General features: G+C 45.6%; 3 protein-coding genes across 3 annotated transcripts; 1 reads left to right on the top strand and 2 right to left on the bottom strand.

Annotated features, from left to right (window-relative positions):
- Window positions 1-1,172: 1,172 nt before the first annotated feature.
- LOC123445678 (transcription initiation factor IIA subunit 2-like) lies at window positions 1,173-3,445 on the top strand. The gene is made up of 4 exons (XM_045122703.1): window positions 1,173-1,298; window positions 1,623-1,782; window positions 1,906-1,956; window positions 2,992-3,445. Exons 2-4 carry the CDS (start codon window positions 1,651-1,653, stop codon window positions 3,166-3,168), a joined length of 360 nt encoding a protein of 119 aa, XP_044978638.1. The 5' UTR covers window positions 1,173-1,298; window positions 1,623-1,650; the 3' UTR covers window positions 3,169-3,445.
- Window positions 3,446-3,475: 30 nt separating this feature from the next.
- LOC123445677 (DEAD-box ATP-dependent RNA helicase 58, chloroplastic) lies at window positions 3,476-6,597 on the bottom strand. Its single transcript, XM_045122702.1, has 10 exons — window positions 6,324-6,597; window positions 6,145-6,238; window positions 5,923-6,036; window positions 5,726-5,821; window positions 5,371-5,475; window positions 5,086-5,244; window positions 4,861-4,929; window positions 4,484-4,573; window positions 3,962-4,102; window positions 3,476-3,869 (listed from the first exon to the last, which is right to left on the bottom strand). Exons 1-10 carry the CDS (start codon window positions 6,515-6,517, stop codon window positions 3,585-3,587), a joined length of 1,347 nt encoding a protein of 448 aa, XP_044978637.1. The 5' UTR covers window positions 6,518-6,597; the 3' UTR covers window positions 3,476-3,584.
- A 1,533-nt stretch (window positions 6,598-8,130) lies between these two features.
- On the bottom strand, window positions 8,131-13,196 carry LOC123445676 (pentatricopeptide repeat-containing protein At3g48250, chloroplastic). The gene is made up of 2 exons (XM_045122701.1): window positions 11,350-13,196; window positions 8,131-8,609 (listed from the first exon to the last, which is right to left on the bottom strand). Exon 1 carries the CDS (start codon window positions 13,147-13,149, stop codon window positions 11,371-11,373), a length of 1,779 nt encoding a protein of 592 aa, XP_044978636.1. The 5' UTR covers window positions 13,150-13,196; the 3' UTR covers window positions 8,131-8,609; window positions 11,350-11,370.
- Window positions 13,197-17,165: the final 3,969 nt, after the last annotated feature.

The following is a 17,165-nucleotide window of genomic DNA, read 5'->3' as shown; positions in this document are numbered from 1 at the left end:
GGTCGAGAGAGGCGGCGGCTAGGGCGCCCAAGTCGCCCCCTGGAGGCGACGCGAGCGAATCGTTCCCAGGAAGATGTGTTGTGTATATTGTTGGTGGAGATTAGATTCCTGCTACTGGGATTTACAACCTCCCAACCGCGAGAATTTTCTCCCTCGACCGAGAAAGAAAGCGCCATCTCTCATCTTGGAGGAGGAGCTCCCTCCCTCCCTAAGTCGGCCGCCACAAGGGGTGGGGCCCCATCGCAAACCCCAGGTCGCACCTAGGTCAGAAGGTTCGATAAAGTGCAGACATGACCTGTAACTGCTTCCGGTCAATGATTAATAGTGGTACCCTCGACATTCATATTGACCCCTATACTTACACGAATTATTCAAGCGAACCTTAGTTTTCGTATATCATTCCTTTGTTTCACAATATGACAAAATCCGAGGCGAGACTTCATGGGTATCCTTGTGAAGTGAGAACTTGATCACTATACCAAGTTATCTTCCTTACTGGTTTTGTTCCTTTTCTCGTTTCCATAATCCGCTAGTAGAAAAACTACTTTACGTGAGATACTTTAGTCCCGGTTACAACGGCTAGGGGGACGGACATCATTAGTCCCGGTTCGTGACACGAACCTAGACTAAAGGGATGATGGCAGGCTGGTGTTAGGCTAGGGCCCCACTAGCACCTTCAGTCTCGGTCCGTGGCACGAACCGGTACTAGAAGCCCAATAGCACTGGCATGTCTCCATCTTCACATACGGCCGAAAGCGTGAGGCAACTGCCATAAAGGAGATGGTAAAGGCAGGCGACGAGGTGGAGTTCATAGCCGCGCTCCCTGACGACTCGGACTCATGGTTTCATAATCGGGGATCCACTTCCACATTCCAATAATGAAAGGCAGACGACGAAAGGTGCTGGAGCTACCGCTGAAGCTAGGATTTAGGAGTCATGACTCAAAGGATGCATATAGGGGTTGAAGTGAATGTCGTGGACGGCTTCCACATTAAAAAATGACGGACAATGGGCGGCTGACTTGTGGGCCCTACCTAGCGTGCGGATTGAGTGATGCCGGTGGGAAACCATTGGACGACCGACGGGTGGGCCCGTAAGCAAGCACCCCGCCCGCCTCCTCCATTCTCCACCCCGTCCGTCCCTGCTCTACATAAAGGAAGGGAGAGCTCCCCGATTTCGAATTTCGAATTCCTCCTCCGCTCCCAATCCCGCGACGCAGCAGACGCCCACCCCCGGCCTCCAGATCCGAAGCGGCCACCGGCGCGCCCGCAGCCGATCGATCGACCGACCAGGACCAGGTAACAGCTAGCTCTCTGCGCGGTTTGCATTCCGGGCGGGGTTTCTTCCGGTTGCTCGTAGCCGCGGCGCGACACCGCCGCGGTGGGGGGGCGTCTAGGGTTTCGTCTTGCGGCGGGCGTACGGGCGGGGACGGGTGCGTCGGCTCGGTTGCAGGGGCGGGGCGCGTTTGCTGCGGCGCGGAATCCGTGCGTTCGCTCGCCGTAGCCGATGATGGTTTGGGTACTTCCGGCTTGAATGATCGGGGCCGCGCGCCGCGCCCGTCCTGCTTGCTTGCGTCTGGGGTCTGACCGATGCTTGCTTACTGTTGATGGACGATCCAACAGGGACAGGGGTCAGCGGAGGGAGGGATCGATGGCGGATGCGTTCGACATGTACCGGCGGTCGGTGATCGGCGTGGCCCTGCTGGAGACGCTGAACGAGATGGTCGACTGCGGCAAGCTCAGCCTCGACCTCGCCATCAACGTCCTCCTGCAGTTCGACAAGGTCCGTCTCCCCTCATTGATCACCATCATGTATGTCCTGCACTGCACTCGATGAATTGCTGGGTGGGCGGTGTTTAATTTTGATCCTGTGTGCGTGGTCTCTTGTTGTCGTCGTGCTTTGCAGTCCATGTCCCACGCGCTGGATAAGCATGTCACGAGCAGGGCCACCTTCAAGGTACCAACCAAATTAACCTACTGTACTGTATTTCTCTTGTGCTAGCTATATGCTATGCATTCATCTTGGTGTTTCTCATGTACCAAGCGAATCCTGCTGAAATGCCTTGCTGCTGCTGTTGCTACCTGTCAGTGTCAGTGTACCGACCTATACCGGTGCACAGCAGATACAGATCTTCTATGTCTTCTGCTTGCTGCCATGACACTTGTGTGCTATATATACTGATGATGCATATCCAGCTACAGATCTTTTGTGTCTTCTGATTGATGATGCTACGTATGACCACTTTTCTGCTTAATTATCAAGTAAATTACTCGGCGTGTCTTGTTTTCCAACTCGCCACAGGGCCGGCATTGTTCGTTTAGGAGCACATTTGTTCTTCTCCTGGGAAAATAAACCTGAACTAAAATGTTCTGCGCTCAACAGCCAAATTATGGCACTTGGTTAAAACTCAATTTCATGATAAGTTAGCACATTCCAGGAGATTTGTTTGCTTTTTCTGGAAAATAGAAAATGTAACTATGGGCTCATGTTAATTACTTAGTTTATGCATGAGAGGGTAAACTGTCTGCAACATGCAAGTGCGTGGATTAATTTCCTGACCTCTTCCTGACTTATATATGGACCTACTCGATGATTTCATTCTTAATAACTTGCATATGATAGTTTCTCACAATCATTTCCAACTAGTATTTGAACTTTTTTGCTGTGGTTTAGAGAACATACTTATGTGCTCCACTGTATTAGTGTCACAAGCAGAATAGCTCCTTTTTCTGTATTCTAACCAGGAAACAGTTCTGGAGACAACATTCATTTAGTCAGCTTCTGCATGGGCTGGCAACCATCTAGGTGGTGCTCTTTATTTCAGAAAGCAATGCTCTACATGGCAATAGCTTCACTCAAACAGTTCTGCCTAACTAGTATTTCAGTCAAATTCACAACATCGTCTAAACAATATTTGCAATCTCTAGTCATGTTTCCATCCATACATTGACTTCATTCACACGATTGTTTTTTTCCCTCTTGCCTTGACAGGGCGGCAATCTGCGCACGTACAGGTACTACGACAGTGTGTGGACTCTCAACCTGAGAAACACGACGTTCAAGAACGAGGAGATCGAAGTCGTCCTCCCCAAGGTGATGATCGTGGCCTGTGATATGAGACTGATTGCCGAGCCTGAAGAACCTATTACTTGCCAGCAGTGCCAGTAGTCCAGCACCTTTAATCATACTCCCCTTCATGATAGACCAGGCGCCACCCCAAACTAGACGGTCATCAGTATCGCTTATGGAATGATCCCCAGGAGCATCTAGGCGGCTTCCATTGTGCCAGAACATAATTGCTGTGAATTTGTTAGCGTTTGCATCGCTTATGGAAGGATGATCTCGCCCTTTCGTGCCGATGACATATCTTGTGGATGAGTGGAACTAGGAATATAATGTGGATGAATGGAACTATGAATAGAATGTGTGTGATTTTGTCTAACTATATCCATTGTGTGTTTGTGGATGAGTAGAATTAGGAACTGAATGCGGTTGAATTTGACAAGCTTATCAAGATTCACGGCCGTTAGCACCTCTACATACAAAAACCTCTGGTCCAGATAAAACATGGAGGAAGAAACTATTTACAGGTTGAAAGTGAACATGGACTCCAAGGGCAGCCGTTGAGAGTGGAACTTGAGCTCGTTCTGGAACCTCTGTAGCACGAAGTGCTCCTCCTCCGTTATGAGTGTCGTCACGCTGCACTCTGACTTGGAGAACGGTTCTCTCCCGGTTCTTCCGGCACGGTGGAGGTAGTCGGTCGCCGTCTTAGGAAGGTCGAAGTTGTATATGTGGCTGGTCTGCGGAAGGTCAAACCCTCTGCTCGCTATGTCAGTAGAAACCAGCAGGAAACCTTTTCCCTTGACTTCCTGCAGCCATACGGTAAATTGATGCACGGGTCTTGAATCAATATATTCAAAATGCTGGGGGTCTAGACAAATAATTGAATGGGAGCACTTACAGTGAATGAGGTGGCCCGAGCATTGAAGTTCATATCTTCTTCTAGTACAAGCACCTCTAGGGTGCCTTTGTATTCTGTCCTCAGGAACTCGACAACAAGTGTAGACGACGGAGGATTTCCAGCCCTTTTTGATTTCTCAGACTAAAAACAATAGGTTGCAATGGTTATAAAAAAAGAATAGGTTCTCAGACTACTACTAGTCTACCATGATTTTAGTCAAGACTCATTTACTATCAGCATGAGTTCTAAGAACTGGGCAACACAGCAACTATAAACTAACCCAGAATTGCCACTTATATGAATATAGAAGTTTTCCGAATGGGACTAATTTAAGAAACTGAAACAGGGCACTGATCATAGAACCACGCCACTACCAGAGCAGAAACTGAAACGATGATGGATCTCTCTATGATAGTTCATAAGTTAGCACCTTGGAAAACAGGTGAAAGGGTATCCCATGGTACAAGAGCTATTTTATAATTGACATGGCATGGCATAAAATGAATTAATTTATACCATTACCTGTTGAGCGACAAATATAATCACTGACTTTGGTGCATCCCTCTCAAGCAAGGATAGCAAAACATGCAACCGTTCCTTCTTGCTGCAGATCTGTACATTGATTATGTTCTCATAAGGATTGAGAATCAGAATGAGGTCAAAAAAGAACTTTCAGGAGTAAGGAGATTGGTTGCGCTTGTGCACTTAGTTGATCAGAAGACACTAGCTGTGGAAGGAAAGTCCATAGAGGATAAGAGAAGGTCTGTCATGCCATGTAAAACGACTAAATTTTCTAGTAAGTGCCTAAGGTTGTGGGAGGAAAGGAGGAGCAAATTCAAATGCATCGTGCACGAAGTGAACTCAAAGAGGAAGTGGTCAATCAAAAGATATATGCTCACCACATATGTGTGATGTAGGTGTGAAGGCATGGGTTGTACAGGGTTGACATGAACATGAACCACATCGCTCTGCACAAAGGTAAGACACACATGTGAAAACAAATATCTGTATCCATCTGAAGTTCAGAAGGCACAGCCATTCAGGCAGTAATTAGAATGCATATTCAAGGCGTGTAGACAAACAATCGCGGTAGACCACAACCGGAGAATGGATGTCAGATCAACCTTGGTCCATTTATGTTGCACGCAGTCATGCACAAAGCGATTGTGCTGAGGTATGGATGCGCTAGCAAATATGGTCTGACGGCTGGAAGCTGCTGTGTAAGAATTCAATATTTTGCGGAGGGAGTTCACTTGCTTTGTCGATCCAAAAATGAAATCAACCTGACAAAACAACAAAGGTTTTTACATTAGCTAATCTCTTTCCAAACGAATAAGCATGGCGACTTAGAAGATATGTAGAAACTGCATAGGTAAATTTGGTTTGCGGCTGAAGAACGGAGTGGCCACCTCATCAATAACTAATATTTTGATTGATCCAAGACTGAAAGCACGCTTCTCAACCATCTGGCACAAGCTTGCAACGGTTGCTACAATTATCGCAGGGGGCTCTGCCTGAAAACAGGCCGACGTTGTTAGCAGGTTGTCAGCACAAAATAGACAAAAGAAATGCAGAGTACATTATATAACATTACAACAGCACTCTTCATATGCCGATTTTCCTTCCTAAGTAACTATGAGATATAATCATACAAACGTGAAAGGATCTTAAACCCTATTGACATGAGACTAGATGTAAAAATGTTTCTGCAAGTAGGCACGCATCGGCATCGACACAGAAATCCACCAAGGGGTGATCACTTGCCTTTAACCAGCTCTTTTGCCTCGTCAGCATCCCGCCGTCGAGCAAGGCCATGACGTTGCAAGTCTTGGCCGCGAGAAGCCTGGCGACCTTGGTAACCTTGCGGGTGACGGCGTACATACAGCAACAGCAACCAGGGCAGTCAGACCTCTTGCCAGGCACAGCAGAGCAAAGCATCAGCTACAAACAAACAACCTCACCTGGATGCCGAGCTCCCGCGTCGGCACGATGACCAGCGCCTGCACCGAGGACCGTCCGACGTCGATCGCCGCGAAGACCGCTAGGAGGTAGGCCAGCGTCTTCCCTGAACCTGTCTGCATCCAACCCACACAGTTGTACACTGAGAATCACACTGTCATTCTGCAGTACAAATGTCGAGAAGAAATGGACGGAGGTCGAGGGCGGCGGCGGCGAGCGGGCACCTGGGCGTGGAGGATGCAGTCTTGGCCGGAGAGGAGCACCGGCAGGGACTGCTCCTGCACCTCGGTGGGTGAGACGTACCCAACATCCTCAGCCCTGCAAAATACTGAACTTTCAATGAGAAATCGACACCAGATGCAGGGAGGGGGAGGAAGGATGGGAGGTGTGGGGGTGGGGTTACCTCTGGAGGACGTGGTCGGGGACGCGGCCGGAGCAGACCTCCCGGAGGGTGGCGGCCGCGGTGGTGCGAAGCGGGCGGGGGCGTGGGCGTGACGCGAATGGGGCCAGGCTAGCGGCGCGGGGGCTGGAGCTTAGGGTGCTGGGGAGCGGACGGGCGCGGACGGAGAGCGTCGCCGTGGACGCCGCCGCTGCCATGGGACCTGGCCGGCGAGGGGAGTAGGCGGTGCCGGTGGCTGTTGAGCGAAGTGGATGAGCCAGAGCTGGAGAGTGGGCCGGGCCGCAGGTAGAGCTGGGCCCAGAAATAGTAATTAAAGAAAAGGTTATTCCGTTTTGCATGCGAAACTTAAATCTTCCTCGCCTAATTTTTAAAGTTATGATTTTTTTTTAAACTATGATACTTTAGAAAAAAAAAAACAACTGTGATATTTTAAACTATGATATTGTTTGCAAAATCTGGCGAAAAATAAGATTGCATTAGTATGCACAAAAAGAGACAAAAAATTCAGCTCTGAATAACATATTATGTACTCCCTCTGTAAACTAGTATAAAAGTTTTTATATTATAGTTATCTAAACACTCTTATATTAGTTTACAGAGGGAGTACTTTTCCCTCCATACCTAAATACTTATAACTGAAGATAACTAGTCTAGTTCTCCCCAACTATTAATACTAGTAGAAGATAACCCGCGCGTTGCAGCGGGATGGTAGGATGAAAATATAAATAATTAGGTTGATGACATGAATAGTAATGAGAATTACTTAAGATGTGATGGAAATGGTAGCCATGCATAATTTGTTGATGTCAAAGGGTTGCATGCATGGATAAAATAGTTAATGGAATGGTAGATTAATGAGCTGACCGCACATGCATGGTTGGTTGATGTGGAAGCTCTGCATGCTTAGAAAAAATAGTTAGTGGGTTACAACTATTTAAGAATAGAAGATTTAGGTAGAGAGAAAGTGTTCCTTACTACCAAGCTGCACCATTTTATTTTGTTTTATCTGCAGACTGCACTTGGTAATTATTTTTACAGAATTTGATAGTCATTTTTTAACAACCAAATTTGCTAGGAATCAAAATAAAAATCAATGACACCTTCCAAATATACATTTAAAAATAGCAATATTGCGCCCGCAAAATCTAGATTAAAACAAATTGTCCTACAAAATATAAGTGTATGTAGTTTCATGATTAAGACGAATGAAAAGCATCTATATGTGCAACAGGCAAGCGAGCAATGAGCATCTATCAACATCTTGTATCAATATCCAATCATATATCACATTTTGTATGCAAGGTGGCTGAATTTTCATGACTACGGTCACATCTTGTATCAGTATCCACAATCGTAGGGCATAGATTTCCAAACAAATCAAATGGTCCTGGATAATTGATTGACCAAATGAAATAAGATCAATCAACTTACATATAGCAAAAATTGATCAATTTGCAAGCTAACATGTCTTGCAAAATGGTCGGAAATGCATTTCGGCTCCAAAATGGAAAGAAAAAAATCAATACAAAATTTATTTGTATACTTTGTCACATTCAAATGCTACGCGCAAATTTTGAGGCAAAAAGGTAAAACATTTTGGCTTGTGTAAAAAAACAAATTGAACATCAAAAGTTACCCAAATTTGTTTTTTTTTGCCGACGAAACACCGTTGCTCTTTATCGCACGAAAATTGTTATGCATGTTTACGACACTAATACAATCATCTACAAAAAATTTCAGAATATTTTAAAAACATTTAATATTATTTTTCGTGTTACTATTCACCCCGGGAGCATACCAAAACATCGCCTCCTCAAAATGGTCTTATATTATGGGATGGAGTATATACAGCCAAAAGAAACGAACTGCTGCGTGCTGACATTCTAGAAAGATGATAACACTACCAGCAGAAGGCCTGCAAGTTTACAACTGCAGTAAGGCAATATCAAAAATTTGACAGCAACCAAGCGCTCTCGCTTTTCTAGAATATAAACGGTTACATTTCCAACCATATAATAAAGGATCTATTAAATTATCAAGATGCCCATGTGATAAACATTCCGTGGAAGATAATGCTAGCGCGTGGGATGCACGAAGCATCTTCCGAGGCGGGAGCATATCTATCTACCTATCAACATATGACTGCTTTCTGTTGCCAATCCCCATCATGCCAAACTCTGTCACGAAACCAGCGCCATGGCTTGAGCCGCAGAGCGCCACCGCATCGGATATGCCTTCCAGGCAGCGTCTTCCGCACACTTCTCATCTGATCGTGCGGGGAATCCGTCTCTGCAGGCAAACGGGAGCAGCAGTTAGGTCCCTTTCATTGTGGTTGTAGGATATTATTATTTGCAACCAGGCACATGGAAAGTTGACACAAGAAACAGAAAAAGCATCCAGTTCTTTTCGGGAAATGGAAAGATGATAGGTTGAGAATCATATGCAAAGGAACGGAGCAATGGTGGTAGCTCTCCCCCGCAGGGAAGCATCGTACACGTATAATGTTAGTATAACAGTTGCAGCATCTATACACCAGAGCATGGCTTTAAATTCATACGCGCCTTTAGAAAAAAGGAACGCCTTTGAAGCAGCTCAATAGCCATTCTGATACACGCCCTTTCAGAAACAGAAAGATGATAGGTTGAGAATCATATGCAAAGGAAAGGAGCAGCGGGGATGGCTTTTTGTTGCAAGGAAACATCCTACACGTATGATATAATAGTCGCAGCATCTATACACCAGGCCAGAGCATGGTTCTAAATTCATGGGCACCTACCTCTACTACCAAAACAAAATTTGAAGCAGATTATTATCGCTGCAGCACAACTATCCCTCAGTCAGAGTTCGTGTAGACATGGTCACAGGGATGAAATTAACTAAAAATATAGTGAAATAAATAAACCCAGTAAAAGAGGTAGTGACCTAGAACGTCTTATATTTGTTCACAGAGGGAGTAGATCATATATATGCTTAGGACTTGGATTGTTATTCATAGTTAATAAAATGTGCAAAAAGAAGTCCTTAACTGGTCCAGGCCAGCGTATGAAAGAAGATATCGCTTATCTTTATCAGCTGAAGGGGAAAAACAACTCAGCGCATCTTATTAAAAGAGAGAGAGAAGAAGAAGAAACTGCAGAAGGAACTAAACTTAGGTTCATGCTAAGCTAGAACCTTATAGCAAGCTAAATTACTTTGCAAGATAAGGATTGAGTCATTCAACGCCTAACAAATTCAAATGAAGAAAGCTAAGAAGAAAAGATGAAAGAATCGCTAAAAAAATTGTCAAAAGTGGAGAATAAGCTTCCTTACTTTTCTAATGAACTGAACATATCACAAATCACTGCAGTATAACTATCACTCAATCATAGTTCATGTAGACAGGGTCACAGGGATGAGATTAACTAGAAGGAAGTGAAATAAGCCCAGTAAAAGAGCTAGCTCATATGCTTGGGACTTGTCTTGTTATTCATGGTTAACAAAATGTGTAAAATATATAATTGCCTTAACTTGTCCAGGCCAGCATATAAAAGAAGATATTGCTTATTCTTATGAACGGAAGTGAAAGAAGAACTCAACTGTGTCCTGTAAAAAAACTGCAGAAGGAACTAACCTGAGGTCCATGCTAAGCTCCCTAGCAAACCAAGTTACTTTACAAGATAAAGATGGAGTCATTCAACGCCTAACAAATTTGAATGAAGAATGCCAAGAAGAAAGAAAACACGGAAGGTTCTCTCAAAATTGTCAGAAGTGGAGAATATGATGCCCACTTGCAGTTTAAGAATAAGCATCCTTATTGGCCTATAAAAGAGGAGAAGAGAACATCACAGCAGCAAACCAGTTCCTACCCTTCCAGCATTTCCTCGCACCCCCAAGCAAGGAGCCACAGAGCCATGTCGCACACTCGTATGCTCTACTTCCAAGCCCACCATCCCCATGCCAACTTTCAGGACAACCATGCCAGTGTTATGAAGAAAGAAGTAGCAGTGGGAGCAAACCATGTCCAAGCGCCCAAAAAACAAGTCAGGTTTCAGGACAACCATGCCAACCCTATCAAGATAGATGATGTGAACACAGATGTGGATTCGGTGGCTTCGGACTTCATCAAGCGTAAGCACATGTCTTGGGCACTCCAGAAGAGCACAACCATGTATCCATCTTCTTAAGAGAACCAGGGTTCCTTAGTCGTGGTATTATCTGCTTATGCTCTGTCCAGCATGAAAGTTCAAATAAGAGGTGCTGCTTGGAGGTGCCCTAGATATCCCGAGGTTGTGTTATTATGGTGTTCTTATTTGTAACATGAATAAGACTGATGTGGATAGGCTGTACTGCTATTCACCACTGTATGATATTCTTATATATGAAATGAAAGTATGGTTATTACTTATTACAGTGATTCTGTTCGGCTTGTTTCTGTTTGAAATACTATGTGAGAGGATAAGCATTCTGTGGAATATTGGTCTTTCTGTAAACCATCGATTTAGGAGGGATAAATTATGGACTCCCATGATGGTCAATTGTTTACAAACTTCCCCTATAATCCGAACATTAAGATACCAATAAAAATGTCTTACCTAAAACTTCAACAAAGTTCTGACTATATCAGCCTATAACACAGAAAAAGAGTATATGCTGATAAATAAATTTGACAGGCATGCCACAGTAAGCAACCTCATACTAGCTGTGAGTTCTGACTAAACCAATGGACCTGCTCATCATATCAACACTAATTGTTATAGGACCATATATATCATAATTCTAAGCTCTAGATATGTGGTGCTGTAGCTCAAAAGGTTGTGATCAACACGAAAAGAAGAAGGTAGAGCATGAAACTTAGGTTGTATTTCAAATGGAATGGCATTTGCAAAGACGCAGAAAGTACTGTGAAAAAGAAAGAGATGAGAAAGGACAGAAAAGACAACTCAACGAAGTATTCGCATTACAATTATTACCATGTAACAACTCATGACCAGGATTACTAAAACAACAGCTATAGCTAGAATGCAGAAGCAGGAATTCACCATTGTCTCACCAGCCATTTATTGTGCTTCAGTCAAGCAGTAGCCTCAGCTTTTTTTGGTTCAAACAGCTCGATGACATCATGATGCCTGCGGATATGGATGGGGCATTTGTAGAGTAAATCCTGAGCCTCTGAGTATCTCCCCTCCGCAAAGAATGCCTTGAAGATCTGCACGTAGGTAGGGGGCTGCGGATAGTTATTAGACGATCCTTTCAGGGCCTTGAGAAAGTCCCTGGCATCTTCAAGCGTCCCGTATTCAGCGATGTTTGAAGGGAAGGGGTCTGCAAAAGGCGGAAACTTGCGGGCCTTCATTGATTTAAGAAGGGCCAGTGCCTCCTCGAGTTTCTTCACCCTCAGCAACTCGGCAATGATATGCTTGTAAGTGCCTTGCCACGGGGTCAACTTGGCATTGTCCACCATCTCAACAAACAAAGTGTAAGCCGCATCAAACTTGTCCTGTCTGCACAGACCTTTCACCATCACATCCAGCAAATCGGCGTCTGCCTCCAAGTCCTTCTCGATCATCTCTGTCAGGTACTGCAGAGCCTTGTCCACCTCCCCGGCCGCACAGTGCCCTTGGATCAACATGGTCCAGGTCTTCAAATCCGGGGTGCAACCCTCAGCCTCCATTTCATCGAGCACCTGGCGAGCTTCATCGCACTTGGCGGCCTTGCACAGCCCAAAGATCAACTGGCTATACGTGATATTGTCCGGCTGGTGGCCAGCGGTTCGCATCCTTTCCACGATCTCCGCGGCCTCGTCGAACCTGCCATTGCTGGTGAGCGCCCTGTGGATCCCGTCGAACACGTTCTTGGTCTTGAACTCGTAGACGGCCTCGAACTTCCTCACGACGCGGTAGACCAGCTCGAGGTCGGGCTCCGGCCCCATGGCGATGCGCCGGAGGAGCAGCGGCCCGTCCTGCTGCGCGGGCTTGTAGGGGCCGTCCATCATGAGCTCGTAGAGCTCCACGGCCTCGGTCATCATGTGGCGCTTCTGGAACTGCCGGGACAGCTTCATGTAGGTGTCGATGTCGACGTGCACCCCGCCGGCCTTCATCTCCTGCACCAGCTCCCAGAACTCACGCAGCGAGTCCTCCCGGCCGAGCACCCTCGCCATGGCGTTGTAGGCGACGGACCCGTGCTCGTACCCCCTCTGCCGGCCGGCCCACCGGAAGAAAGCGAGCGCCTTGGAGGGGACGTCCCTCGCCTCCCGCAGCACCCCGGCCACGGCCGCCTCCGTGAGCGGCATCAGCTGCTCCGCGACGCCCTCCAGCTTCCTCTCGAGCTCCTCGTCCAAACCCGCCTGGTCGAGCTCGAGGTCGAGCCCGCGGACGGCGTCGGCGGCGGCGGTGAGGGGGGTGCCGCCGGCAGCAGCGTGGTCGGCCCGTGACTTGGCGAGGCGGGCGGAGAGGGTGGCGTAGTCGGTGGTGAGGCTGGCGCGCTTGAAGGAGGCGAGGGCGGCGAGGTAAGTGCCCTGGTCGACGGAGTGGCCGGCGGCCTCCATGTCGCGGAGGAAGGGCCAGAAGTGGGCCTGCGCGGCGGCCGGGGTGGAGGCGAGCGTGCGCAGCATGAGGTTGTAGGCCGCGGGGCCGAGCGGGTGGCCCGAGGCCGCCGCGCGCCGGAAGAGGGAGAGCGCCTGGGGCGGGTCCTTGGAGAGGCCGCGGAGCGAGTAGAGCACGGCGTCCGTGGTCGGGGCGGGGGCGGGCGGCGGGAGCGGAGGGGTTTCGGTGAGGGCGGAGAAGAGGCGGTTGCGGCGGAGGTGTGGCAGGAGGAGGCGGCGGAGGTGGGCGGAGGAGGCCGGCGGCGCCGCCATTTTTTTGGAGGTTTAGGGGTTTGCGATGGGGAGCGGAGGAGGGAGAGGGCCGGACAGGCACATCCAGGTGAAATGGGGAAGAAGGTGACCTTTGGCCCGCTATCTCTCTAGGCCGGTCGGGCTTTTTGCTCGTCGGCCACCGTATGCGTCGCTGGGCCCTGGCCTGTTAATGAGACGATGAAGTTTTGGGCCTCCTCCTATGCCATAATGCTTTCGCCCGAGTTTCACAGAAAAAAAAATAGATGAAATCTTCGAAATCAATAATTGAGGTGTATCGAAATCATTAATTAAGGAGTCCATCTTTCAAAGATGATTTCCACCTTCTCGGACCCATTGCATGTGTGCCACTTGTCGCAACCGGAGAGTTTTCCCTTTTTTCTTCGATCCGTCTTTTCAAAACATTTTTATATCTATTAAACCATACATTCAAATCTTGAACTGTTTTTGCCATTAGGTTTCTCGTGTCGGGATCTTAAAAACTAGAACCATGTTGATAGATTTTGACAAACTTTTTTTACAAAAAAATAGAGGGAAAAAATGGACGAAAAAACCGTACCTCCCGCGAGAGGAAAACAATAAAAAAAGACGTTTTTTCGTTTCTGAGAGGCGCGGCCGTGCCTCTCAAAAAGGCAAAACCGTCTCACTCACGACAAGGAAAAAAAACGGGTTTTATCCATTTCTGAGAGGCACGGTCGTGCCTCTCACGAAGTCAAAACCGTGCCTCTCACGATAGAAAAAAAATAAAAATATATGTTTTTTTTCGTTTCCGAAACACACAGGCTTGCCTCTCACGATGGTAAAATCGTGCCTCTCCTGAGGCAAAACTGTATCTCTCACAAAAAACAGAAAACACGTTTTTCTTGGTTTTCCATTGAAAAGCTAAGAAAGACAAGTTAAAACCAAAACACCAAAAAATGGAAAAAACAATTTAAAAAGCCAAATATGCGTGCAAAACAATAAAAAAATGAAATCCGGAGAAAACACTAAGAACGTGACACGTGGCGGTGGCTGAGAACGCGCCAAATGACGACGCGCGGGAGTGCTCGCTGGGAGGCATCCGAAGGAGTGCTCGCTAACTAGTTGCTTCCAAAACCCTTTCAAAGGTCACTAATTGATGGGCTTCGATTAAAAAAAATCAAAAAAGTACCGGCAGAAAAAAAAACTAAGACGGAAGCACATCCCTATCCGAGAGGCAGAAGCAAATATGTGCCTCTTACGAAAGCAAGAAAAAAATTATTTTTTTCTTTCATGGAAGAAAACCTATGCCTCCACTAAAAGCAAATTAGTGGCTCTCACGGGAAAAGAAACATAGTTTTTTTCATTTTCAAGAGGCACAGTTATGCCTCGCATGAAAGCCAACATGTGTCTCGACGATAAGCAAATTTGTCTGTATCGTGAAAGTAAAAAACATATATATATTTTCCTTTTCAAGGTCATGCCTCCCGCGGAATCAAACTTGTCCCTCCACAAGAAGAAAACCTATGTCTCACGCGGAAATAAAATGTGTTCCTTTCCTCTTCCCGAGAGGCATAGCTTTGCCTCTTGCGGAAACATATTTGTGCCTCCACAAGAAGCAAATATGTGCCTCACACGGAAGCAAAAAAAACATGTTTTCCATTGAAATAATCAAAAAATTCACTCCATAACCTAGGGAAAACCGAGTAAAAAATAAAAAGCCAAAAATTCTTTAAAAAACACCTAAACACCAAAAATGCATGAAATTTAAAAGAAACAAAACCCGAGGGAGTTTCCAACACGTTGCGGCTACTGAGAACGCGCCAAGTGACACGATCTCGGCCATAAAAAATGACCTTTACAGGGCTCCCGCAGGGGACACCCCTTGGTTAGTTGCTCCCTGGAATTACCACATGTTTTCATGCTCATGCATGTTTGGGCCCGTTCTCTCTCGACAGTGTTTTGTTAACATGAAAGCTATGTCTCCACTATAGCGAGACCAAGTCTGTTTTCGCAAACGTCAATTATTAGGATGCGCCGGCCCATAAGGTGTGTTCTTGTAGTTGTTGCGAGCGATTTTGGTAAGCTCCCTGAAATTTCCACATTTTTCCATGCTTCCTGCAGGTTTGGGTCCGTTTTCTCTCGACCGCTTTTTGTGCACATGAGAGCCATATATCAACAAGTATGTTTTCGCAATCGACAATCACTAGAATGCATCGGTCCATAAGGTGTTCTCTTGTAGTTGTTGCGAGCGATTTTGGTAAGCTCCCTGGAATTTCCACATGTTTTCATGCTTCGTGTAGGTTTGGGCCGTTCTCTCTCAACCGCGCTTTGTGCACATCAGAGCTATGTCTTCACTTTGGCAAGACCAAGTATGTTCTCGCAATCGGCAATCACTAGGATGAGCCGGCCCATAAGGTGTGTTCTTGTAGGTGTTGCGAGCGATTTTGGTAAGCTTCTATGGACATGCTTAGATAAGTTCTATAAACTTACATGTGGTATTTTAATGTGTGTTATCTATATCTATATTCGTTTTTCTGTTATTTGTTTAAAGAAAATCATTTTTCTGTTTGCTTTTTCTTTTTTTATTTTTTCTTTATTTTTCAAATACATGGTGACTAATTTCGAAAATAGACATTCAGAGTTTTTTGTAAGGTATTGAACATTTGTTTATAAACTGTGATTTTTTTAGTGGTATGAAACATTTTTTTAAAAATATGCGTACATTTCTTATATTTTTTATTAAAAAAATAACTCAACATCTTTATAAATCTCGTGAGAATTTATTTATATGGTATGTAGAGTGAACACTTTTGAAATATAATGAAATTACTTTAAATGTCGCAAATATATTCTTAAATGTTTGAACATTTTTCTAAATCTGCAAGAAGAAGAATTTTAACACTCCTCCAACATTTTATAACACACGGTGAACTCTTTTAAAAACTAAATAAAATTAATTTACAAAATATAAATATAAATTAGAAAAAAGGGAAACAAAAAGGCTCACACCAAAAGAAGAAAAAAAACGTATTATAGGGGTGGCCCACTAGCCGTTGCCCTTGGGGTGAGCAATTCATCCGTCTTGAGGAGCTTCTATTTGATTGCGTCAAATAGCCCCCCCTGACGCATGTAGTGAGCCCAGACTGGGCCGGTCCATGGTATTGCGATCGCGTCCGTGCTGTAGCATCCGTACTGGGCCAGTCCACCTTTGGCTCGGCCCCAACTGGGCTGGCCAACCTTATTTTTTGGAAAACTCTATTGCTCAACCGGCTGATGCACGTGAATCATCCGCCGCTTGCTTAGCCGTCGGATTGGTCTTAATCGAGTGCTCGTCGCTCACGACAAGTCTCGTGCAGTCAGTTTTTCTTTCATGCAACAAGAGTATTGTTTCAGAAGGTTTCTGCAACACATGTACTGTTTCAGAGAAAGGTTTGGTCGTGAAGTTTTTTTCAGCAATTGGCTAGTTTCAAAAGATTTCCGCAACATAGTATTTTTTTAAAAAGAAAAAAGGGTTCAACAATGAATATATTCTTCTTCCGCAATAAGGGTCTTGTTTCAGAAACATAACTCAGCTTGAAGAAAGTGTCGGAGGAGTGCTCGGTGTGAGAACGTGCAAGGTAAAGTTTTTGGGAACATGACCTTCGTTGAAAAAAAATCTTCCGCAACAGTACATATGTTCCAAAAAGACGAACAATTTTTTTCTACAACCTCACATATGTTGTAAAAGTTTTTTGCAACATGACATTTGTTGCAAAGATTTTTACGGCACGACCTCTGATGCAAAGATTTTTACGGGGCAACGAGCTCGTTTCTGCAACTGGACCATTGCTTCAGGAATTAATTGGTCAGAGGAGGCGATCAAATCGCATGCCAGCAAATAAATCGAACGGCTGATTTTTACGCAGCGACCTCTGATGCAAAGATTTTTGCAGGGCAATGAGCTCGTTTCTGTAACTGGACCGTTGCTTCAGGAATTAATTGATCAGAAGAGGCAGTCAAACCGCATGCCAGCAAATAAATCGAACGGCTGTGAGCGTGTACATCGAACGGCTATTTCG

Source organism: Hordeum vulgare, chromosome 3H (assembly GCF_904849725.1).
Source record: "Hordeum vulgare subsp. vulgare chromosome 3H, MorexV3_pseudomolecules_assembly, whole genome shotgun sequence".
NCBI classification, from domain to species: Eukaryota; Viridiplantae; Streptophyta; class Magnoliopsida; order Poales; family Poaceae; genus Hordeum; species Hordeum vulgare.
Note: the sequence above shows the minus strand (reverse complement) of the source record. Positions and strands in the feature narration are given on the sequence as shown.